This window comes from Saccostrea cucullata, unplaced genomic scaffold (assembly GCF_032062105.1).
Source record: "Saccostrea cucullata isolate Sc308-1 unplaced genomic scaffold, CSIRO_AGI_Scuc_v1 ctg2580, whole genome shotgun sequence".
NCBI lineage: Eukaryota > Metazoa > Mollusca > Bivalvia > Ostreida > Ostreidae > Saccostrea > Saccostrea cuccullata.
Window position 1 is genome coordinate 184 of NW_026935600.1, and position 25,540 is coordinate 25,723.

Sequence of the window (25,540 nt, forward strand, 5' to 3'; positions counted from 1 at the left end):
GTGCACAAAATCGGTAAGAAAAAAAAAGAATAATAATAATAATAATAATAGAGAAAAAGAAACCGAACGAAAACAATAGGGTCTTCCGTTGGAGACGGAAGACCTTAATAATAATAAGAAACAGTAGAATCACTATAAGGTCTTCCGTGAAGACGGAAGACCTTAATAAGAAACAATAGAATCACTATAAGGTCTTCCGTGGAGACGGAAGACCTTAATAATAAGAAACAGTAGAATCACTAGAAGGTCTTCCGTGAAGACGGAAGACCTTAATAAGAAACAGTAGAATCACTATAAGGTCTTCCGTGAAGACGAAAGACCTTAATAATAACTAGAAACGATCTCGTTGCAAGCAACGAGTAGGTCTTCCGTCCGAGTTTTCGAATAGATGATATATTTTCACTATGATCTTTGTTAATACATGATGATATCAAGACTCCCTAATTTGATTTATTTTGTTTGATTTATATATCATCAGACGTCTACAGATGAAAGTCTGTTGGCCCCTCTAGGCCCTTTATTTGAAGGGTCAGCCCCTTTTTCTTCATATGAAATGATGAGGCTCTGGATTTTAAAGACTTTTTGTTTAAACACCTTTTCAGAATTTCTTCTCGTTTTTGAGCTGTGCAGAATAAAAACTTTTAGGGGTCAGCCCTTAATGGGGCCTTTTTTCGAAAATTAAATGGTTGTATATTTTTTAGAATACGATTCTGAACATCTTTTATTCAATACTGCTTATCAAAATATTTCTCCCTTTGGAGATATAAAGAATCAAAGATTTAGCATTTTTTCTTCTTATGACCCCTAATTACGTAACTATGATCACAATTGTTCAATATATTGTTGCAGATCGTAAAGATAAACATTTTTGCTTCAGTAATTTATAACAAAATATTGTTCATTAAAAAGATATCAATAAAGGACTTTTGGCCCTTCTGAGACCCTAATTTGAGGAATCAGCCCCCTTTTCTTGGTATAATATGAAAGCTCTTAACATTCTGCTTAACTTCTCTTCAATATGTTTTAACAAATTGTGAACAGGTAAGACGATATGAAACAAAAGGTGTCAAATTTTGTGAGATGTTTCTGAGACATTTTTTTGGCCCGACCGAGCTCCGGTACCTTTTGCGCCAGAAAAATTTGGAGACCCGTATACAACTCAACAAACCTTCCTTTACTTTCACTGATAATCTTGACTCAATATCTTAAGTCGTTTAGGAGGAGTTATCTGGACAAGCCGACCCTCTTAAAATCAGTAAATCGTTCATATCTCACGACCGGAAGTGACGACGTACTTATAAAAAATTTCCAATAAGGTTCAGATCAATATCTATCAGATCTGAAAGTTTCGTGAAAATCGACCGAGCCGTTTCCGAGAACTCGCGTGCACAAAAATCGGTAAGAAAAAAAATAATAATAGGGAAAAAGAAACCGAACGAAAACAATAAGGTCTTCCGTTGGAAACGGAAGACCTTAATAAGAAACAGAGTAAAAACAATATGTTCCCCAACTTCGTTTGGGGAACATAAATATCAATAATTACATTTGGATTGATTGATTGTATATTGTTTGACGTCCTTCTCGAGAATTTTTCACTCATGTGGAGACGTCTATTTCATTTGGAGATAACAAACTCAGAAAATCAATGAAAGGGTTCCTCCTACCTCTACTTACAGAAATAAAGATTAAGGGAAAAAAATTCTTATATGCATTCAAATTAATGCCATAAATCGGAACGGAAATCGACAAGTCCGGTCCTACAGGTCAGATCCCTATTTATAATGAAGTGATCCTTAGATGGTAAATCCAGATAGAAACTAACATTTAATTTTAATTAGATTGGTACCTTCTATTATTGTTATTGTATAATTTATATAATTACGTTGTAGATCTGATTTTGCCGAAATCATTGAGAGCAAACGTAACGATTAACTATAAAAATATAAAATGTGGCCAAATTAAGGAGACTGTGTGTGAGAATTGGTGCAACATTGAAATTAGCATCCAAAACTGTCAGAACCAGAATAACACTGCACTCAGATCTTATTCCGTTCAATTCAACCTAAAAAGAGACATGGATGTAAATGAGGATGTGAAACTTCGAATAGAGGAATTTTATCAGGAAGGAAACGGTAGGGACATAATTATACGATTAAAATTCAAATGCTATATCATTATGTCATTTTTAGCTCACCTGAGCTGAAAGCTCAAGTGAGCTTTTCTGATCACATTTTGTCCGGCGTCCGTCTGTCTATCTGTCTGTCTGTCCGTCTGTCTGTAAACTTTTCACATTTTCGACTTCTTCTCAAGAACCACTGGGCCAATTTTGACCAAACTTAATACAAAGCATCCTTGGGTAAAGGGAAATTTAAATTGTTTAAATGAAGGGCCAAATCCTCTCACAAGGGGAGATAATCAAGAAAAGACAAAAATAGGGTAGGGTCATTAAAAAATCTTCTCCTCAGGAACCACTGGGCCAGAAAAGCTGAAACTTCTGTGAAAGCATCGTGAGGTAGTGTAGATTTTAAATTTTGCAAATCATGACCCCAGGGTGTAAGACGGGACCATAAGAGGGAATCAAAAGTTTACATGGAAATATATAGGAAAAATCTTCAATCAATCTTCTTCTCAAGAACCAATAGGCCGGAAAAGCTGAAACTTATGTGGAAGCATCCTGGGGTAATGTTGATTCTAAATTATTGAAATTATGACCCCTGGCGGTAGGACGGGGCCACAATGGAATCAAAGTTTTACATAGAAATATATAGGAAAAATCTTTGAATAATCTTCTTAAGAACCACTGGGCCAGAAAAGCTGAAAGTTATGTGGAAGCATCCTGGGGTAGTGTAGATTCTCAATTGTTCAAATCAGGACCCCTGGGGGATAGGGCGGGACCACAATTGGGAATCATAGTTTTACGTAGAAATATATAGGAAAAATCTTTAAAAATCTTCTTCTCAAGAACTACTGGGCCAGAAAAGCTGAAACTTATTTGGAAGTATCCCGAGGTAGTGTAGATTCTAAATTGTTCAAATCATGACCCCCGGGGCTAATAACGGGGCCACAATGGGGAACCAAATATTTACATAGAAATATATAGGAAAAATCTTTGAAAATCTTCTTCTCAAGAACCACTGGACCAGAAAAGCTGAAACTTATTTGGAAATATCCTTGGGTAGTGTAGATTCTAAATTGTTCAAATCATGACTCCCGGGGATAGGGCGGGGCCACAGTGGGGAATTAAAGAGTTACTGAGAAATATATAGGAAAAATCTTTGAAAATCTTCTTCTAGAATCAATTGGCAGGAAAAGCTGAAAATTATGTGGAAGCTTCCTGGGAATGTGTAGATCTCAAATTGTCTAAATTATGATCAGTGGGGTACAAGGGGGAAATCTGGTACAGAACAGCATGGCCAAAGCTTCTCAGGTGAGCGATGTTGCCCATGGGCCTCTTGTTAATAGTTTCTGGGGTCATGTATGCAAGTGTGTTAAACACAAGTGTATTATAACACTACCTATATATACTAATATTAATAATGTTCGAAGTTAAACGAACCTTAAAATGTTATTAAACTAGTGCTAATTGTAACGGGAACCGTTACAGATGTTCCCCAAACGCTCCCCAACTCCCTTTTTGGTGCCATATTCCCTGTAAGCTTCATTATATAAGACAAACTCTGTGCATTTTTGACTTTAACAACGTTTTCTCAGAAGGATACCAATTATATTCAAATTTTAGCATTGCACCCGTGCGCATGTAAATGCATGTGCGTTATGATTATATCATCTTGTCTACACTATCTACATATCTGAATATACAATATATTAAAGCATTCAGTCCAAAAGTATGAAAAATCACTCTTTCAAACGTATTTTTCATTTCACTCGTTCCAAATGCACGCGCGTGCGCGCACGTGCATGATGACCATACCTTCTTGTAGGAGTCCCTTATATCTATCTATATTCTAAATTCCATCCTGTTTGGTTGAAAAACAAGGGAGTTATAGCCATTTCAAGTTTCAACCAATCAGATTGCAGCACAAGTGCATGCGCGTGATTTCATGATTTTTTTTCTACATCATATTGTAGTATATCCTAATGCATGACTATGTTTTAAATTTCAAAGCATTTCGTCAAAAAACAAAGGAGATATAGCCATTTAAAGTTTCAGCCAATCAGATTGCAGCACGCGGGCATGCGCATGCTTTCATGAAAATTCTTATATATCACGCTGTAGATCTTCATAATGTAGGTCTATGTTCAAAATTTCAAAGGATTATGACAAGAAACAAGAAAGATATTGAGACTTTAGTTTCAGCCAATCAGAGCGAAGCGCACGTGCATGCGCGTGAGATCTTACTTTTTTGACCATGTCATTTTGTCTATCCTTCTTATATATACTTATAATATGAATTTCAAAGCATTTCATCAATAATTTAAATAGTTACGTCTGTATCAATTATATTGGACATTTCTCGTGTTGCACGTGCGAGCTCTTGCAAGCACATGTGCATGCACATGCTTTTCATGATAAATCTTATATTACAGGCTGTAGATCTCCCTAATGTATGACTATGTTCAAAATTTCAAATGATTTTATCAAAAAACAAAAAAGATATTGAGACTTTAGTTTCAGCCAATCAAAGCGAAGTGCACGTGCATGCGCGTGCGATCTTGTTATTTTGACCATGTCATCTTGTGCACACTACTAATATATCCTTACATTATAAGTTTCAAAACATTTCGTCACAAAATAGAAAAGTTACGGTTATATCCATTATATATTGGTCATTATAAGTTTTGCACGTGCGCGCTCTTGCAAGCACGTGCGCGCAAAATGACCTTGATTCCGCAAATCTACATAACATGCCTACTTACCCTAAAAAGGTTTCACCTAAGTCGGATGTGTAGTTTACAAGATCACTCGCGGAAAAGATTTTCCCAGGAAGAAAAATAAAATAATAACTAATAATAATAAGAAACAGAGTAAAAACACTATGTTCCCCAACTTCGTTTGGGGAACATAATTACCATGTACAACCACAAGCTTGGTATGTTTTACTTTCAAGAATTGATAATATTATTTCCCTTTCGCTTCATTTTACATTGTAGTCTCCAGTGCACTATTTAATTTAGTTCGCGGTTACTATGCAATGGAAGCAAAGCTATTGGAATTAAGAATTGTGGCAATTACTCCGCATCCAGGCGGTCGTAAAAAGAGCTCATATACAACAAAGCAAAGTAAGATTTTAACAATATCTTATATAAATTTTACGAGAGAGAGAGAGAGAGAGAGAGAGAGAGAGAGAGAGAGCTTGATCGTAAAATATTTCTGAAAAAGTACCAGTAAAATATATATAAATGTTAAATACTACTGACAATTATCGAGGTTTGTCTAGAAACCTGTACGTGAAGGGTACGAGGGTTGTTCGAAATGTCCGTGGACTTCAGTAATATCTTTTTTATTTGACGTCATATGTAGAAATTTCTAACAGTAAATCCAAATGAGTTGTATTAACTTTTTTTAAATATCAAGATTTATTTAAAAACATGAAGATTATAAATGCAAAACTCGGATCGTGGAGCAGATCAAAATCAAGTGAGTAACAAACATTACACAGAATAACGTCTGTAGTCATATTCTCTGTAAAATGGAGCAAAAACGAAAAACAACTTAGAAATTCAAGTTAGGAATTATTACATTGATTTGTATTCCAAAATAAGACTTAATATGTTGCTTTGTTGAAAAGAAATTAACTTGAGAAGATAGATAGTCCTCATAGAAAACGATTGATTGATTGATTGATTGTATACTGTTTAATGTCCCTCTCCAGAAAATTTCACTGATATGGAGACGTCACCATTGCCGGTCAAGGGCTGCAAATTTAGGCCTATGCTCGGCACTTACGGCCTTTGAGCAGGGAGGGATCTTTATCGTGCCACACCTGCTGTGACACGGGGCCTCGGTTTATACGGTCTCATCCGAAGCACCACCCCATTTAGTCGCCTTTTACGACAAGCAAGAGGGTACTGAGGACCTATTCTAACCTGGATCCCGGGACTCATAGAAAACGACAACAACAATGACGTTTTAAAACGTCACGGAATAGCAGATAACGATTCAATTTTGTGTTTTAATCAGCAAAAATCCTGTATAAACTCTAAAAATATTGAAGGACTAAAAAAAATGTCACGAGCGAGTTGTGCATGTCTGTACAAATAGTACAGGCAGTATCTGAGTGACAGGGACTCTGTATCGGATGAGGACAATCTGTGAAGAGACGGTTTAACTGTTAAAATCTGAACAAAAACTTTAAAAATTTGGAACGCCAAGGAAAGACATAGGCGCTTCAGAGTTGCTTATCCTGTGAAAGCTGAGTTATATAATAAAAGAAATTAAAACCTTTAAAAATGCCAAGAATTAGAAAAAGAATTCAGTGAGTGGGCATTGGATTATACTGTGTGAAATGTTTAGAGGTACAGTGAGGTTGCCGATATCGAATCACTTAGTAAATTTGCTTGGATATTTCGTACCTGAGTTTGAGTTAAATTCATTTTACAACATTGTTTGGTGGTACTATGTTTTACTTATAACATCATATATATTTTCCAAATTACCACTGATTAAATAAAAAATTATCGCTGTACTTGTATGAATGATGTTTTCTCCTTTAGCGGATCATTTTCTCCATTACCGAATCACGTGACGTAAAGCTGATTATTCTGGTTCGGGACCGTGTAAATTTAAAAATACCCTTCTTACGTAACGTTTTACTATGCCTTAAAATATTTCACCCCCCCCCCCCTCAAAAAAAGTAGAAAAGCTAGGAATTTTTTGAGTTGTTTGCATCCGACAATTAATGCAAAAACAACAACAATGAAATCAAAGGGAAAGCAAATGACTAGTTGATATAAGAGGAAGTAAAAACTTTTATATGATGAACTGCAAACAGCCGAAGAATTAATTTTTGATTCAAGAATTGTACTCATTGAATTTGAGCTACCACGCCCCCTCCCCATAATTTTGCCGCTATTTAGATAGAAAATATATCTCTAGATATATGATTGTACCCCCTAAAAAAAAAACGTCCGATGACGTTTTTTATGCTTGATTAATTAATTGTCAAGGAATTTTGGTGGGTGATAGTGCCTCCTCAACTGAAAATATATGGCTCTGTACCCCTCCCCCACCAACTGAAATTGCTTCCTACAAGCCTGGCTTCAGAGATACCTATAGCTGAAAGGAACAATTATATTTTCAAAATGTCGAGACCCAACACCTAAATTTCCTCCAATGAGCAGAGACAACTTTACAAATGATGATGTTGGGATTCATTTATTGGATTTCTCCATTCCAACATCCACAGTAGACTAAATATTTTGATTTATTAAATACTGGAGGTTGTCGTTTCACTTTATATGGGTCTACTTCAACTGTCCATCGTCTCTATAGAAATGAATAAGACAGCTCATTCTCCTCTGCTGCTTTCATAGTGCTCTTTCTTCCTTTTACGTTACGGCAGTGGTGGCATATATTCCATATAGGCAAAAGGCTGCAGTATGCATATCATTTTCTCAATGTGTAATTTAAATAAAATGTTTACTAACTAGTATATATGTTGAAAAAGGGGGGGGGTATCATAAAACTCTGTTTATAATTTATCTAGCTTGATGTTGAATTGAAAAAGTATTGTTAGCAACATGCATTTTATATTATACGAGCTTGAGCTTGATCATGACAAGAAATAAAAATTGATTATTTGAAATAATTTTTTTAGGGAAAAGGAAAACTGCAAACGAGGTATTGTTTGAAATAATGATTTAGTAGGGAAGTTTAAATTGCAAAGGGATAAATAAATAAAATTTCTAAATTTTAATTTTGTGTGGTAATCATGGATCGTTGATGTCTTCACATTAGCTTACATGCACATATACCACCGGGAGACATTCTCGTTTCCACATGCTCAGCAGTTCGTAGTGATTTTGGCTGCTGATTTTGATTATGTGTATTTTAACCACCTTTATTGTATGCTTTTTGGTAGACATCTTCTGTTGTTTTTTCATTGTAACTGATGTGCAAAAAAAAAAAAAAACGCATACGAAAAATTATTATAATTTGGGCAGGATTCCTCATATTTCTTGAAACAGCGATTCGTTATTGGAAACCTAAATACCCCCAACTTTAATGCAAATACTATTATTTCTGATTTAGAAATTGTATGACGCTTTCAGTGCTTTTAGACACATAATTTTATTAAACATCTGCACCAAATTTGTTTACCTAGAATGTACGATTCACATTGGAGCGGTACCGAAAAGTGAAAAGTACGCTTCTGGTCTGCGTCACAAAAAAGCTTGTTATGTTTATTTAAAAATTAGGACATTGAACGAGTTGAATTTAATAATTTCATGATAAATGATAAAAGCAAGAACAATTCAGCATGACAGGGTAAGTTAAGCTAAGTATTGGACTTTGATAAGAAAAATACAGAATTTTCATCTGAAAGTGATTCGTTAACGGGTGCGATTCGTTGTTTACCTAGAATGTACGATTCACATTGGAGCGGTACCGAAAAGTGAAAAGTACGCTTCTGGTCTGCGTCACAAAAAAGCTTGTTATGTTTATTTAAAAATTAGGACATTGAACGAGTTGAATTTAATAATTTCATGATAAATGATAAAAGCAAGAACAATTCAGCATGACAGGGTAAGTTAAGCTAAGTATTGGACTTTGATAAGAAAAATACAGAATTTTCATCTAAAAGTGATTCGTTAACGGGTGCGATTCGTTATTGGCAACCTCACTGTAGTATTTTTAAGAAATTCTTGACGCTATGTTTCGACGTTACAATTAATACGGTTGAGTATGCTCCTCGGGTACAAAACATGTATGTTGAGTATGCTCCTCGGGTTGAAATGAAGTAAATTGATTTCTAATTAATCTAATAGAATGAAATTAACTTTGAAAATCCACAAAACAAATATTTTTACCTAGTATATTGTGTTTATTTTAATTTTGACATTGATTGACATCATTTGCGAACTTTTCGAACTCATTAAGTCATTTGCTGTGGCCTTCAACTCGACATTATACAATTATTGCTGTTTTTGAGGTCAATACAATTATTTAGCCACCTGAGGATTACGATATTCACCGAGTCCGAAGGGCAAGATGAGTATTGTACTTTGAAGATGGCTAAATTGTCGTATTGACTGAAAAACAGCAATAACTGTTTTAGTATATGATCCAATATTAAATGATACAACTTATTTCTTATTTGAATTTGTTGAAGTCCTAACCAACTATAAAGAAGAAGCAGAGTTACAATGTACCTAAACTTCACCGGACATGTTAATTTGAATTACTGTCAGGCTCTTTTATATGTAAGAGTTTGAAAGGATGAAGGATTATCAGGGAGAAGTGAGAGCTTTTAAAAAAGTATAAATGTTTGTTAAGAAAAAGTATCTAAGGGAGGAGGTCCCGGCAACCTCAGTTACAACACCAACCACAATTTATACATTAGTCTAATAATATATTTACATGAGTAAAAGTCTGTAGCAGGTGTAATATAGCGTTCCAAAGCTATTTGTATCAATTTAAAATTTCCCGATCTATTTATAGATCAATATAGAGAAAATAAATCCTTATATTCACCTGGAACGTCACGCCCAGGTAAATATAACGAACTACTCCCGAAATGATGTCTATCAAATTTGCTATGTGTCTTAAAGTCAGTCATACATCATCAGTGATTATTTGTTGAAATTTGGCATACAGTACATTAGCTGTTATATTTTTTATTAGCAAGATCGGAACCAATTTTCGCTGCCCATTATATAATTTTTAGCTCACCTGAGCCGAAAGCTCAAGTGAGCTTTTCTGATCACATTTTGTCCGTCGTTCGTCCGTTCGCCCGTCTGTCTGTCCGTCCGTCTGTCCGTCTGTAAACTTTTCACATTTTCGACTTCTTCTCAAGAACCACTGGGCCAGTTTTGACCAAACTTGATACAAAGCATCCTTCGGTGAAGGGAAATTTAAATTGTTAAAATGAAGGGCCAACTCCCCTCACAAAGGGAGATAATCAAGAAACGACAAAAATAGGGTGGGGTCATTAAAAAATCTTCTTCTCAAGAACCACTGGGCCAGAAAGGCTGAAAGTTATGTGGAAGCATCCTGGGGTAGTGTAGATTCTAAATTGTTAAAATCATGACCCCCGGGGATAGGGCGGGGCCACAATGGGGAATCAAAGTTTTACATAGAAATATATAGGAAAAATCTTTAAAAATCTTCTTCTCAAGAACTACTGGGCCAGTAAAACTGAAAGTTATGTGGTAGCATCCTTGGGTAGTGTAGATTCTAAATTGTTAAAATCATGGCCCCCGGGGGTAGGGCGGGGCCACGATGGGGAATCAAAGTTTTACATAGAAATATATGGGAAAAATCTTTGAAAATCTTCTTCTCAAGAACCACTGGGCCAGAAAAGCTGAAACCTATGTGGAAACATCCTGGGGTAGTGTAGATTCTAAATTATTCAAATCATAACCCCCGGGGGTTGAGCGGGGTCACAATGGAGAATCAAAGTTTTACATACTGGTAATAAAATATGAAAATTCTTTGAAAGTCTTCTTCTCAAGAACCACTGGGCCAGAAAAGCTGAAAGTTATGTGGAAGCATCCTGGGGTAGCGTAGATTCTAAATTATTCTAATCATGACCCTTGGTGTAGGGCGGGGCCACAATGGGGAAAGTTTTACAAAGTTGAATCAAAGCATCCTATAGTAGTGTAGATTTCAGATTGTTTAAGTTATTATCATTGGGTTAGGGTGGGGTCACAATATGTATTACAAGGGAAAAATAGTAAAGAACAGAATGGTCAAAGCTTTTCAGGTGAGCGATGTGACCCATGGGCCTCTTGTTTATTATTGAAATCCACCTGCTCATTTGTCTATAAAACAGACATTGGTTGCCGTAAATTTTACATATTTCAGTGAACATTTCTTTGGAGTTCTGATCGAGTTTTACAGCAGCTTTAATGAAGCGTTTAATTTTACTCTAGTTTACTTCTTCTTTACCATTCATTATCAATGCAGTGTCTCGAATAGCCCTTGTTTTCCAGTTTCTCACAATGAAACTATGCGATGAAAAGTAGTCACAATAATTGTTATAAATTCATTAAAGATTCAATTATTCAAAAACGTCAAGCTTAATTAATGTATTGTATGTCGTACAGTTCAGGACATTATTTATTGAACAACCCTCGTACATCCTGGTGAGCTTGAGATAAAAGATACCACAGAGTCTGTCACATCTGTTTCATATTTGGACATTTTACTTGAAAAAAAAGATGTTAATGGTAATTTAAATACCAAGCTCTATAACTATTCGATCGTCAACTTCCCTTACTTATGCAGCAATAATCTTCATACTTTGCATACCGAATAAACTTTGAATCGATTCGCAAGAACATGGTCTACGTACGTACAATTTCTAAAACGAGGTAAATTATTGACCAACAAGTTGATGAATCAAGAATATCAGCAATCTCGTGTTAAGTCATCATTTCGTAATTTCTGTGGTAGAAACAATGACCTTGTCAGCAAATACTGACTGACGATTTTCATACAAATTATTAGGTCATTATTTACACACTGAATTGACGACGGATTTTCCGTTATTTTCCGATCACGACAAAGAACACACGGCAGGTGTGACCGGTCGGCAGGGGATGCTCACTCCTCCATGGCACCTGATCCACCTCTGATGTTTTCGAGGTCTGTGTTTTCTTTGCTCCAATTAATTTTGTTTTGTTTAATGGACTTTTGAACTTGAATACTGTTCGTTTTCTCCATATATAACATCGCAATTAATCCTTTGATTTACAGATATTGTCGAAGTTTCCGGAATCGTTGTAATTGTAACAGCTGAAACCATCTGCGAGGAGGGAGCTTTCAACTATTTCGGTAGTTGTGGTAAGATTTTTTTTTGTAAATATTTGAAACAATTGCGAATTTAAAATAATGAAAAACACATAACAACAGACTATTTCAACAATTGTACAAATATACTTTAAATCTGTATTTTTTCATTGAAGTCGGCTGAACATATTTTGATGAAAAAAAATAATGGCTTGTTTGTAACCAAATAAAATGATACTTTGATGAAGTTGTCACTGCTGACTAAAAATAGATAATTCCGATTACATTTAATACACTTCACAACAATCGTAGCAAAACTGTGATAAAATATTCGTTAAGTATATCTTGTAAGTGAAGCTATCAGTTCCTTGTGTTTCATTCTCTCCTATTGTAAGTTCTATGAAATGTATTGTAAATGGAGAAAAAATCAAAGAATTCAAGCTGCATTTACTATTTTTGATAATAAATAAGACAAAATAGTTTTCAGTTGTCTTTTTAACGAGGCTATTCGGACTCCTTGTCCTAATAAGCTTTGTATCAAATTCAATTATATTTTACACCAAGTAGAGCTTTTTAAAAAAGCTTCCCGCCTTTAGCAACAATCTTAAACTGTAAACTGATCTACACCTATCAGGCCGTATAATTCTTTTGAATTTCTTGATTTTGTATTTCTACATTAGCTTTTTACTGGCATTAGCCCTACCACGGTTGTCGCTCGGTCATCTCCGTAAACTTTGACTCGCCGAGAGCTTTCGACAAACCTCGGCTGATTCCATTTCCTTCTTCAAACAAGAAAGGGGAAAAGAATAATAACAAATTGTAAAGCCTGTAAGCAATAAAAATCAAATTTTATTTATAATGAAGTTAAAGAGATCTTTTTATTTTTTGCTATACAAAAAATCATGTTATTAGGAATTAATCACTGCTGATTTTGTTGTTCGTTTTGTCATTTTTTTTAAAGATTGAAAATCTTGCAAAATTGTTAAGTCGTACGAAAATTAGATCATCAGAAAGTTATCTCCCTTGCCTTGAACAGCATTTCAACCAATGAAATAATTGAAAATTTTCTCATCATGCATTTTCTACCAATCACAAAAGAGACACTCTAAAAAAAGTTTTACTTGTTGTTTTTAAATAAGATATTAGATTAAGAAAAACTTGTAATTATTAGTAATCCATTTAGTCAGAATAGCAAGTAAATGACTATCATGATTAGTAATTGTAAACATAATTAGTAATAAGGATGAATTCATTTACTTATAAAATGATTTACTAAGTATCAATAGAATTACTTAAATTATAGGAATTGTATTACTTTAAGTTAGTAAATGAACTACTCATTTTTGTTAAATAATTATTACTTCATTTAGAGATAATATGCTTTCTATTTACTAAATTTTATGAATTATTACTAAGTAAATGTAATTCTGCAATTAATTAAAATCTAGATTATTATTACTCAAAAGAATACTAAGTAAATGAAATACTTATCATATTTACTAAAATCGCCATTATTTACAAGAAACACTGCAAGGTACCGACCCTCTGACATGTGAGTACTACTCACAGATTTCTTTATCAGAGTTCCCTAATTGGGCCCTCTGAATAGTTTAATAGAAGAAATCTACTTATGATGGAAACAATTATACTTTCTATTTCTTTTGCCAATTTCTTTGTAATTGTTTTATTATATATAACAATAAAACATTTGATTCCAACTTCGAAAGCCTTAAAAATTGAATAAGTTGTATCTTTTTAAGGACCATTTTAAAAATGGTTAAACATTTCAAGTACTTAATATAGCATTTTTATTAGTGTGACTTTTTTTTCACATGAAGGTATATTTAGAAGAAAGATAACTCATCCTCACAGACAATTAGTGATTAGACTATCATATTTAAGTAATTACTGATCTGAATTCTGCTTGATTTAGTAAATAATTTTTTGTTTTAAGTAAATCAATTAAATACAATTCAAACAAGATGTGTTTGTGAAACACCTATGCTCCTGTATGGCAACATAGCAGAGGTTAAACTTTTCTTATATGCAAATTTAAATTATTGGGATTTCTTGATATCTCCAAGGTCAAAAGGTCAAGGTTATTGGTATCTAATGAAAGGTCTTGCCACAAAAAATGCATATGTGAAATATGGAAACACTTGCCTTAACCCTTCAGAAGTTATGGTCAAGTTTACCAATTTAGAAATGTAGGTCAAACTCCAAGGTCGTGGACAAAGGGACAGATTTGGTGGTACCCAAAGAAAGGTCTTGTCACAAGGATGAACTATTTAAAGTATGAATGCACTAACCCTAATCCTTTTAAAGTTACAGTCAAGGTTTGCTTTTTAAAAGTGGGTCAAACTCCAAGGTCAAAGGGTCAAAGTTCTTGGTATCCTATGAATGGTCTTCTCAAAATGATTACATATATGTAAGTATGAAAGCCCTATTCCTTACCGTTCAAAAGTTATGGCCAAGGTTAAAGTTTTTTTCACAAGGATGGAAATCTCCAGGGTCAAGGTCAAAATTTCATAGTTGTTGGTATTCAATGAAAGTTCTTTCAACAAAAAATATATATGTGAAGTATAAATGTCCTGGTATTTACTGTTCAAAAGATTTGGATAAAGAATAAGTTTGGATTTTTTGTGTATAAGTGAGTCAAACTTCAAGGTCAAATTTGGTGATACTCAAAGAAACGTCTTGTCACAAGGAATACACGTGTGAAATATGAAAGTCATAGCTCCGCTAAATCAAAGTTATGGGCAAGGTTAAAGTTTCTGCGGATAAACAGACAAACAGAGAGATAGCTAGATAGACAGCACAGGGGCCGGTAACATACTGTTTTTGATTTTACGTAATCACTATATATATACAAAGAAAGATCTCTTTTTGTATACATATGGTGATTACGTAAAATCAAATACAGTATGTTACAGGCCCCTGTGATAGACAGCTAGACAGACAGACGGACACGACAAAAACTATATACCCCCAAAACTTCGTTTACGGGGGCATTAAAATATTAATTATATAGTAAATACTGAAGTAGTGGTAAAATGTAAGTAAAGACCAAGTAATGTTATTACTTATATACACAAATTTAAGTAAATATAAATTACTAAGTAAAACTTTTTAGTGTGTAAGTAAAACAATTCTTTAAAATACAAAAATCAAGTAAAACATTTGAATCTAATAATTGACATATATTTCAGTAATTGATTTTAAATTTTAAGTAAATGCTTAGTAATTATCTATTACTTATCTTTGTTATTTCAAGTAAAAAATGACTACTAAGTAAAACTTTTTTAAGAGTGGAGGAAGTGCATAGTCCGAAGACTGTAAAAAACTTCAACTATACAATACCGTCTTCCAAGGAAGACGGTAATAACATTCTTCAGCAAAGAAATAAATAACAAATGCGACATGATTTTACATTTGAATGGGGGAAAATGCAAATCAAAATGTTCCAGTTTTATCAGTTTGCAAGGATACACATTTATATTTTATTAAAATTTCAAAATTACCTGATTTCATTAAAAAAAAATTTAATAAGCTACACGGGGAAACATGCTGAAAATAGGAAATCCGTAAGATTTTCAAATCTAGGGGTTTAAAATACGATTTAATCATCAACTGCTTCTATTGTCAACTTATTTCCTATTTATGCATAGTCATATTAAAATAATTCATGGGAAAATTCAATTATTATTCATGTTTTCGTACTACATATTATTTCAGTTTATTGTCCATCGGGTACCTACCAGATTGGTGATGGATGTCAGATGTGTGGACCAGGGTACTTTCAAAAATTTGTTGGTCAGACAAATTGTGAACTTTGCCCTCAGGGACATATCTCACCTGTCGGAAGCAATACAATTCGGAAATGTTACGGTAAATATGGCGAATCTTTTGTTTTTAATCCAACTGTATAACAATAAAACATTTTCAATGTTTATACAGCAAAACTCGGTTATAACGAAGTCACTGGGACCTGTGAAATTCTTCGCTATATCTGTAATTCATAATAACTTTAAAGAAATTAATTAATTTATATAGATGGGATCCCAATTGACTACGCTATATCCGTAAATTTGCTAAATCCATGTTCGTACCAAATGAGTTTTGCTGTAGATGTTTAATTTGTTCCTTGTTTGTATGTTCTTGATTTGTTTTCTGAGCTTTTCATTCCGTATGAAGATTATAGGACACGTATTGAAAAGCTGAAAAATATTGTGTTTGTTAATTTTTAGCTCTACTGGTCAGAAAAAAGACGAGATTATTCGATAGTAATGCGTCCGTCTATTTGTCCGTCTGTCTGTTAACAATATTTTAAAATGCTACTCCTCCTACAGTTTTGGTCTGATTTCAATATAACTTGGCACACAAGTAGACTATAAGTGTACGTACAATACAATGTACGAGGGGTGATAAAAAATATAGAACTGATCAGAATGAAATTGGGCACACTTATAGTCATGCACATGTTCTGTATAATTAGCATATGAAAAGTAATTATTTTCTCCATCATTGAGACCTCACATTGTAAAAATGGCGTCAATGTAGGTAACACATGACGAACAAGAGGCCCATGGGCCACATCGCTTACCTGAGAAGCTTTGACCATTCCGTTCTTTACCAGATTTCCCCCTTGTAATACATATTGTGACCCCACCTTATCCCACTGATCATAATTTAGACAATTTAAAATCTACACTACCCCAGGAGGCTTCCACATAAGTTTCAGCTTTTCTGGCCCAGTTGTTTTTGAGAAGATTTTTCCAATATATTTCAGTGTAAGATTTTGATTCCCCATTGTGGCCCCGCCCTATCCCCGGGGGTAATGATTTGAACAATTTAGAATCTACACCACCCACGGCGGCTTTCACATAAGTTTCAGCTTTTCTTACCCATTGGTTCTTGAGAAGAAGATTTTAAAATATTTTTCCTATATATATTTCTATGTAAAACATTGATTCCCCATTGTGGCCTCGCCCAACACCCGGGGGGGTCATGATTTGAACAATTTAGAATCTACTCTACCCCTGGATGCTTCCACATAAGTTTCAGCTTTTCTGGCCCAGTGGTTCTTGAGAAGACGATTTTCAAAAATTTTTCCTATATATTTCTATGTAAAACTTTGATTCCCCATTGTGACCCCGCCCTACCCCCGGGGAGTCATGATTTGAAGAATTAGAATCTACACTACCCCAGGATGCTTCCACATAGGTTTCAGCTTTTCTGGCTCAGTGGTTCTTGAGAAGAAGATTTTTTAATGACCCCATCCTATTTTTGTTTTTTCTTGATTATCTCCCCTTGTGAGGGGGCCTGGCCCTTCGTTTTAACGATTTAAATTTCCCTTTACCCAAGGATGCTTTGTACCAAGTTTTATCAGAATTGGCCCTGTGGTTCTTGAGAAGAAGTCGAAAATGTGAAGTTTACAGACAGACGGACGGATGACGGACAAAATGTGATAAGAAAAGCTCACCTGAGCCTTTGGCTCAGGTGAGCTAAAAATGGTTGCCCCAATTTTACTCTGGGAAAGAACGGCTGTAAAGTTAAGCGTATAACTTTGAAATTCATTTGAATTAATTTATAATAATTTGTATAAGGTTTATGAAGACAATATACTTTGTAGACGTTCAATAATGAATTGGATTGACTGTTTTAGTGAAGAGTGTGGGTGGTTCAAAATGCCTTTTGTTTAGTTGCCCAGCGAAGGCAAGCTGGGGAAGATATCTCTCTGCTGTTGTGCAGTTTGTAATGAAAGATCGCGAAGTTTCAGCTAAAAAATAGTTGAATATCTTAGCAATTATGTATATAATAATTAAATCCTTAAAATATTGTTTACTTTAGACTTTCAATATATTAAATATGATGAAAAGAACACCCCCATGTTATATATCCATATCGGATAAACAACATTCCTAAGACAGTTGACTCGGGTTGTGATGGCCCCAGTGCTCTTTCTGGCAAAGCATATCCTTGTCCAACCATCTTATATCGGAGATTCGGACATTTATGAACTGACAAATGGAATGTTCTTGTTATAAAATTTACTTGCATGGTAAGAAATATAAGACTCTGAAAAATATGCTAGCGCCTTTGAACAGACTACTTCGGAGCATGTCACGTGAACGCCTAGACCACGTGATTCGCGCAGGGGTGGAACGGTGGCAGATGTGCACTAAAATCAGAGAAGGCTGCTTTGAAAAATAATGAACACTGAAACACAATTTTATTTCTTTGATGGAAGTTATTCAATTTGTTCGCGAACTTTTTTATCACCCCTCGTAGATACATAATTCTGTGTATCCGTTTTTTTTAATTTTTTGAACGGTGTTGCCATGGTTACTAAAAATAGAAATTTCTATGAAATACTTTCAAAATGCTACGCCTCCTACAGTTTTGGTCTGATTTCAATATAATTTGGCACACAAGTAGACTACACTTAGATACATGTACGTAATTCTGTATATCCGTTTTTAATTTCTTTGAACGATGTTGCCATGGTTACTAAAAATATACGAGTATTGCTGTTTCAAGTCCCAGCTGCTACTTTTCACTTCCTTTGTTTTAAGTACAGTGTACATACCAGTAGAGCTACAGTCTCGACAGAGACTTCTGGTTCTTTATTAATCAATGAAAAGGAAGCAAAAGAGGAATCGGGGACCTTAGCTAACATATGGTCTATTCACAGCTGATTTAGGATAATTAAATTTGTACATATGGAATATCACAAAGATATTTTGATAAAAACGAGGGTTGTCCAAAAAGTTCGTAGACAATGACGTTTTTGTTAAAATAAATGGTTCTATATATATGTCAAAATTTCTAAGTCCCCAGGAAGTTTTTGCTTTACACCGCTCTTGTATTGATTTTTTTTATCAGTATAAATAAATAAGTATACAGGATAAAATATTAGAAAAACAATTTTTCTCAATAAATTTATTTTATTGAAGCGCTTTAACACAATATGCAGAAACGTTAAGGCACCCAAGAATTAAAAATTCACAACGTTATATACTGCATTATCCTCCATTCAAAGAAATTCACAGCAAGACAACTGTGCCTCAAAGAGTTCACACTACTTAAGAAAAATTCTTTTATTGAATTTTTTTCATGTGGAGCTAACTAAGTCGTTTTCTAGTTCCGCTAGATTCTGCTGCTGGAAAAACTCTCTCAGACTTCGGTCTATCTTCTTCAATACATGCAATTATGGTTGAGATTAGGATTACAAGGGAACTTGTCGACAATAGTTACATAATGTCTTCTTACATGTACTCCCTACTCCTTCAGTTTGACATTGAAGGGGGGGGGGCACTACCGGTTCTGATTCCATTGATTTTTCCGGATAAACTCTAGGATGATTTTGTTGTGTTTGTTGAAAATCTAGCGATTTCTTTTGATTTAAAAGAATTCAGGTATGCTTTGTAGGTTTTTTCGGGTGGTAATTGTAAAGGCTTTAGTAAAATTAAGTCACACAGTGAAAGGAAACTGAACTTTCGTTAACTACGACTAGCTTGGGCCATTTGAAATTCACTTGCACATTGTTGTGTGGACATACACCGAATATTAATTAAACTTTTTTTTTGTATTTCGTCACCAGTTAAAGATGGAGAACACGAAAGTAAAAAATATGAAGAATACCGGTATACCCGAAAAACATATGGAACTCGAACTTCCTACTTTTTAACAAAAACGGTTACGGTCGGATAATTTCACATTCCATTACAATTTTTTTAGTCTTGACCGGTAAGAATTGCAAATTAAAGGCAAATTTATAAGCAACTAGTAAATTGATGTTAAGGTTTTTAACTTTTTGAAAAAAATAAAAGTGGGACTTAGAAATTTTGACAAGTATATATACCGTTTGTATATGGAAATATTTCTTATGAAATACCAAGTCAGATAGATGTCATTTTTATTGATGTATATGTAACTTTTCATGTAAAAAATCGGGATCTTGACATGTCGCAGATAGTGCGCACGCACCAAGGTTAAAATGCCATAAAATTTGTGATGAAGTGTTTGGATTAAAATGATTATTTTTTTTATAAAACAAGTCAAAGCTTAAAAAAAATTATATGTAACACAAATAAAGAGGCTATAATCGTATTTTGATATTTTAAGTATCGGTTACTGTAAATACATTGAAAATAATAAGCAACCCGGGAAAAACCCTAAGAAATATGTGTCAAAAGTTGACAGAAAATGCGACGAAAGCCTTTCGAACGGGACAGCGTCTGATAAAAAAAAAAAAATGTTTTAATGCGGTTGAAAAGACGTCAGAGACAAGATAATTGTTCAAACATTTAAAAGTAATCAGAATAAACTTGGTTTATTGATTTGTGATAGGTATATACGATTTTTCAACGGTGCATACAAATTCGAAGACACTACGAGGGGTTATCAGAAAGTTCGTGGATTGAGGCTATAAAATTAGTACTACAGGTATGTTGTCTGAGCTTACAAAATTTATAAGGGACATAAATCAATAAAAAAAATGTATATATGTTGAAAATTTTAGCCTGATACCTTCATTATTTCCCACAATTATTATAAAATAAAAAACGACATTATATGATCACCCGTCGCCGCTTTGTTTCATGACGTCCGACAACGTCATTATTTTTCAATTCCCGTTTCTTCTACCTCGTACACTTATTTTGATGAGATTCCCTACAGCTGAGTAATGACTTCAACCCGTCTTGTTTTTGTCCCCCGCTTGAAAAGTGGGGAATATTAATTTGGGTTTGTCCGTCCGTCCGTCCGTCCGTCTTTCTGTCTGTCTGTAACGCTTTCGTTTCCACACGATATTTCGAGAACCCTTTGAGCTTTTGCAATGAAATTTTGCATAGCAACTCCCTATGGACTAAAGAAGAACCCTATCGATTTTGAGGTCAAAATATCAAAGGTCAAGGTCATAAATAAGCAAATTCTGTCTGTTATAATACTTTGGTTTCCACACGATATCTCTACAACCATTTGAACTATTGCAATGAAATTTTACATAACAACTCCCTGTGGCCTAATAAAGACCCCTATTGATTTTGAGGTCAAAAGGTCAAAGTTCAAGGTCGTAAATTTATACATTCTGTCTGTGTGTAACACTATCATTTCCGGGCGATATTGCAAGAAGATTTTGAGCTTATTCAATGTAATTTTATACCAAAACTCCCTAGGACCTCTCTCACCCCTCTCAAAGTGTCCCGCCCCGTTTGTTTTACTGGTATCTATAGTATTACATGTCGCTATTTTTAGCACAGGGGCATGCGGAGAGTTATTGCGTATAAAACAGGTTCTTGGCGGACTTAATGTTCTTATTACATCTATTAGAACTGTCTAATAAAGGCTAAATAAATCAAACACCATGGATTGTGTAAAATTTCGACAATACCGAACATGAATATATAGATGTATGTGACTTCACCTCTGTATATACTTGACTCCATGTAAAGCGATTCCGTGGTCTAGTGGTATGTTTCTCGCTTCCATTGTGAGAGTTCCCGAGATCAAGTCCCAGACGGACAACTTTTTTTTTAAAATACTTTTTTTTTGGCTAAATAATAGTATTCAGCACGCGAAATGAAAAATTTACTAGGTCTGGCTTGTACAAACTCATAAAATCATCATTACAGTGTGATAAATATTCCATATAAAAAGAATCTTCTATACACATAATACAGAATAAGCAATTAAATCTTTGTATCCATAATGGTATATTTTATTTGCTTCAGTATACATGCATGTATACATTTAATAATTCTGCAAATTCAGTGAGGGGGATCCGACTCTCCCCCTCCCCTTGAACTGTTTTACTTTTTCCTTAAGCGGGGGACACAAATTCTCTGAATTAGCTTGTTACGACTGTTTTTATGTTATCCTGAACAGAAGCTTTCAATGCATATAATGTAGCAAAATGGATTTATACATTGGGAGAGCTTGATTGTGCCAGCATATTTGTCCCCCGCTTGAAAAGTGGGGGATATTAATTTGGGTCTGTCCGTCCGTCTGTCTAGCTGTTCATCCGTCCGTCCGTCCGTCATTCTGTCCGTCTGTAACGCTTTCGTTTCCACACGATATCTCGAGAACCCTTTGAGCTTTCGCAATGAAATTTTGCATAGCAGTTCCCTATGAACTAAAGAAGAACCCTATTGATTTTGAGGTCAAAGGTCAAGGCCATAATTTTGCAAATTCTGTCTGTTATAACACTTTCGTGTCGCGCGATATCTCTAGAATCCTTTGAGCTTTTGCAATGAAATTTTACAGAAGAGCTATCTGTGGCTTAAGGAAGACCCCTATTGATTTTGAGGTCAAAAGGTCAAAGTTCAAGGTCATAAATATATACATTCTGTTTGTGTGTAACACTATCGTTTACGGGCGATATTTGAAGAGGATTTTGAGCTTTTGCAATGTAATTTTATACCAAAAGTCCCTAGGACTCCTCTCACCCCTCTCAAAGTGTCCTGCTCCGTTTGTTTTATTAGTATTTATTAGCTCACCTGAGCCGAAGGCTCAAGTGAGCTTTTCTGATCGAAATTTGTCCGCTGTCTGTCGTCGTTGTTGTTGTCGTCGTAAACTTTTCACATTTTCATCTTCTTCTCAAGAACCACTGGGCCAATTTCAACCAAACTTGCTACAAAGTATCCTTGGGTAGAGGGGATTCAAATTTGTTCAAATGAAGGGCCACGCCCTTTTCCAAGGGAGATAATTATGAATTTGAGAAAAATTAATTGCATTTTTTAAAAATCTTCTTCTCAAGAACCACTTTGCCAGGAAGGCTAAAACTTATATGGAATCATCCTCATATAGTGTAAATTCAAGTTTGTTCAAATCGTGACCCCCGAGGGTAGGGTGGGGCCAAAATGGCCGATCAAAGTTTTACATAGGAAAAATATAGGAAAAATCTTTAAAAATCTTCCTCTCAAGAACCACTGGGCCAGGAAAGATGAAACTCATGTGGAATCATCCTCAGATAGTGTAGATTTAAGTTTGTTCAAATCATGAACGCGGGGGTAGGGTGGGACCAAAATGGCCGATCAAAGTTTTACATAAGAAAAATATAGGAAAAATCTTTAAAAATCTTCTTCTCAAGAACCACTGGGCCAGGAAAGATGAAACTCATGTGGAATCATCCTCAGTCAGCGTAGATTCAAGTTTGTTCAAATCATGACCCCCGGGGTATGGTGGGGCCAAAATGGCCGATCAAAGTTTTACATAGGAATATATAGGAAAAATCTTTAAAAATCTTCTTCTCAAGAACCACTGGGCCAGGAAAGATGAAACTCATGTGGAATCATCCTCAGTCAGTGTAGTTTCAAGTTTGTTCAAATCATGACCCCCGGGGGTAGGGTGGGGCCAAAATGGCCGATCAAAGTTTTACATAGGAGTATATAGGAAAAATCTTTAAAAATCTTCTTCTCAAGAACCACTGGGCCAGGAAAGATAAAACTCATGAGGAATCATCCTCAGGTAGTGTAGTTTTAAGTCTGTTCAAATCATCATCCCTGGGGGTAAGGTGGAGCCAAAATGGCCGATCAAAGTTTTACAAAGGAGTATATAGGAAAAATCTTTAAAAATCTTCTTCTCAAGAACCACTGGTCAAGATAGATGAAACTCGTGTGGAATCATCCTCAGGTAGTGTAGATTCAAGTTTGTTCAAATCATGACCCCTGGAGGAAGGGTGGGGCCAATTTGGCCGATCAAAGTTTTACATAGGAATATAAACGAAAAATCTTTAAAGATCTTCTTCTCAAGAACCACTCAGACAGGAAAGATGAAACTCATGTGAAATTATCCTCAGGTAGTGTATATTCAAGTTTGTTCAAATCATGACCCCTGGGGGTAGGGTGGGGCCAAAATGGCCAACCAAATATTCTCATAGGAATACATTGGAAAACATTTTAAAATCTTCTTTTCATGTACTTCAAAGCCATGATTAGTAATATTTATGTAGAATTATCCTCAGGTAGTGTAGATTCTAGTTCTTCCAAATCATGATATGTGGTTTTTCCTAGCTGATGTTCTCAGGTGAGCGCTGTGGCCCCTGGGCCTCTTGTTGTATTACATGTCGCTATTTTTAGCACAGGGGCATGAAGGAGAGTTATTACGTATAAAACAGGTTTTCGGCGGACTTTATATTCTTATTACAAATGTACATCTATCAGAACTGTTAATGAAGGTTAAATTAGACATCATGCATTGTGTAAAATGTTGAAATATCGAACGTGAATATACATGTATGTGTTTTCATCTTTGCATATAATTTTTGTTAAAGTACAGCAGTTCCGTGGTGTAGTGGTAAATCTCCCGCTTTACATGTGAGAGTTCCCGGGTTCGATTCCTGGACGATCCATTTTTTTCCGAAATACTTTTTTTTTATTAAATGATAGTATTCAGCGTGTGAAATGGAAAATTTATGAGGTCTAGCTTGTACAAACTCATAAAATCATCATTACAGTGTGATAAATATTCCATAATATAATAAGAATCTTCTATACACATAATAAAGAATAAGCAATTAAATCTTTATATCCATATTGGCATATTTTTTTGCTTCAGTATACATGTATACATTTAATAATCCTACAAATTCAGTCAGGGCACCCCCCCCCCCCCCCCCCCCCCCGAACTGCACATGGTTTACTTTTTTCCTAAACGGGGGACACAAATTCTCTGAATTAGCTTGTTTGTATTTTTGTTCAATATAGCTAAAACACATCATCAACGTCATTATTTGACGTGAGAGATTTTTTTAAAAACATGTTATCTGGATGCATATTATATCCCCCTAGCCAGTTTAAATATTTCCTTGGTGTATACTTGTTTTACCAGGGGCAAAACTTTATACAACCCCTTCCCCCAATATTTGTTTCGATACTCTATGTAAAAGAACGAGGGCGCTTTTGATTGGCATTCGGCAGGAATCTGGGTGTAATTGAAAAGTGAAAATTTTATCGACATGTCACATGAAATTTTAACATTTTTTTTTTTATTTATCGGATTCCTGTGCAACAGGAAAGGAAAATATTTTCCCGAAATTGCGCTTTGATTTGCTAAAATATAACTTGAAAATTGGCCAGATCAGACATTTGGTACAAAATGGTACATATTTAAACACGTTTTTCTAAAAAAAAATTCTATCTCTGGGTCTTCTCCCCATGATTTTGAAACATTATTTGTGTGTATTTTAATTCAAAGAAACGAATACACTTTTTTTTAAAAATGGAGAGAAGACCCAGAGACCACGAAAAATGAACTTTTCCCCAAAAAATCCAAATGCGTGAATGTGGTGCTTCTTTGTCCTTTTAAAATAACCTGTAAATGTGTAGCGGTGATAGCTCAGTAATTTGGGTTACCTGTTCAGAACACTCGAAGCGAAGAATTTTTTGGTTCGAGCCTGGCATCGGGCGTTAATGTTTTTTTTCATGCAAAAAATCATTTATTTTAATTGTCAGTTTCGTTTTATGTTCTGATGTATTGAAATTTTGAATTAGATAAATTTTGGTTCAGTTTGGTTCTCGAGCGAAATCAATTCTAATCTTCTATTCTATATTATTATGCTTCCTGTCAGTTTGTCTCTATATAACCCATACCCTACTATTTTTGCATAGTGGTCTAAGGATTTAT

General features: G+C 34.8%; 1 protein-coding gene across 1 annotated transcript in view; it reads left to right on the plus strand.

Annotated features, from left to right (window-relative positions):
• Window positions 1-1,896: 1,896 nt before the first annotated feature.
• LOC134243367 (uncharacterized) overlaps window positions 1,897-25,540 on the plus strand; it is a 28,793-nt gene continuing 5,149 nt past the window's right edge. The window contains exons 1-4 of the mRNA XM_062725624.1: window positions 1,897-2,132; window positions 5,113-5,241; window positions 11,882-11,968; window positions 15,650-15,802. Coding sequence (XP_062581608.1) covers window positions 2,075-2,132; window positions 5,113-5,241; window positions 11,882-11,968; window positions 15,650-15,802 — 427 coding nt within the window. The 5' untranslated portion in view covers window positions 1,897-2,074. The remainder of the gene's footprint in view (window positions 2,133-5,112; window positions 5,242-11,881; window positions 11,969-15,649; window positions 15,803-25,540) is intronic.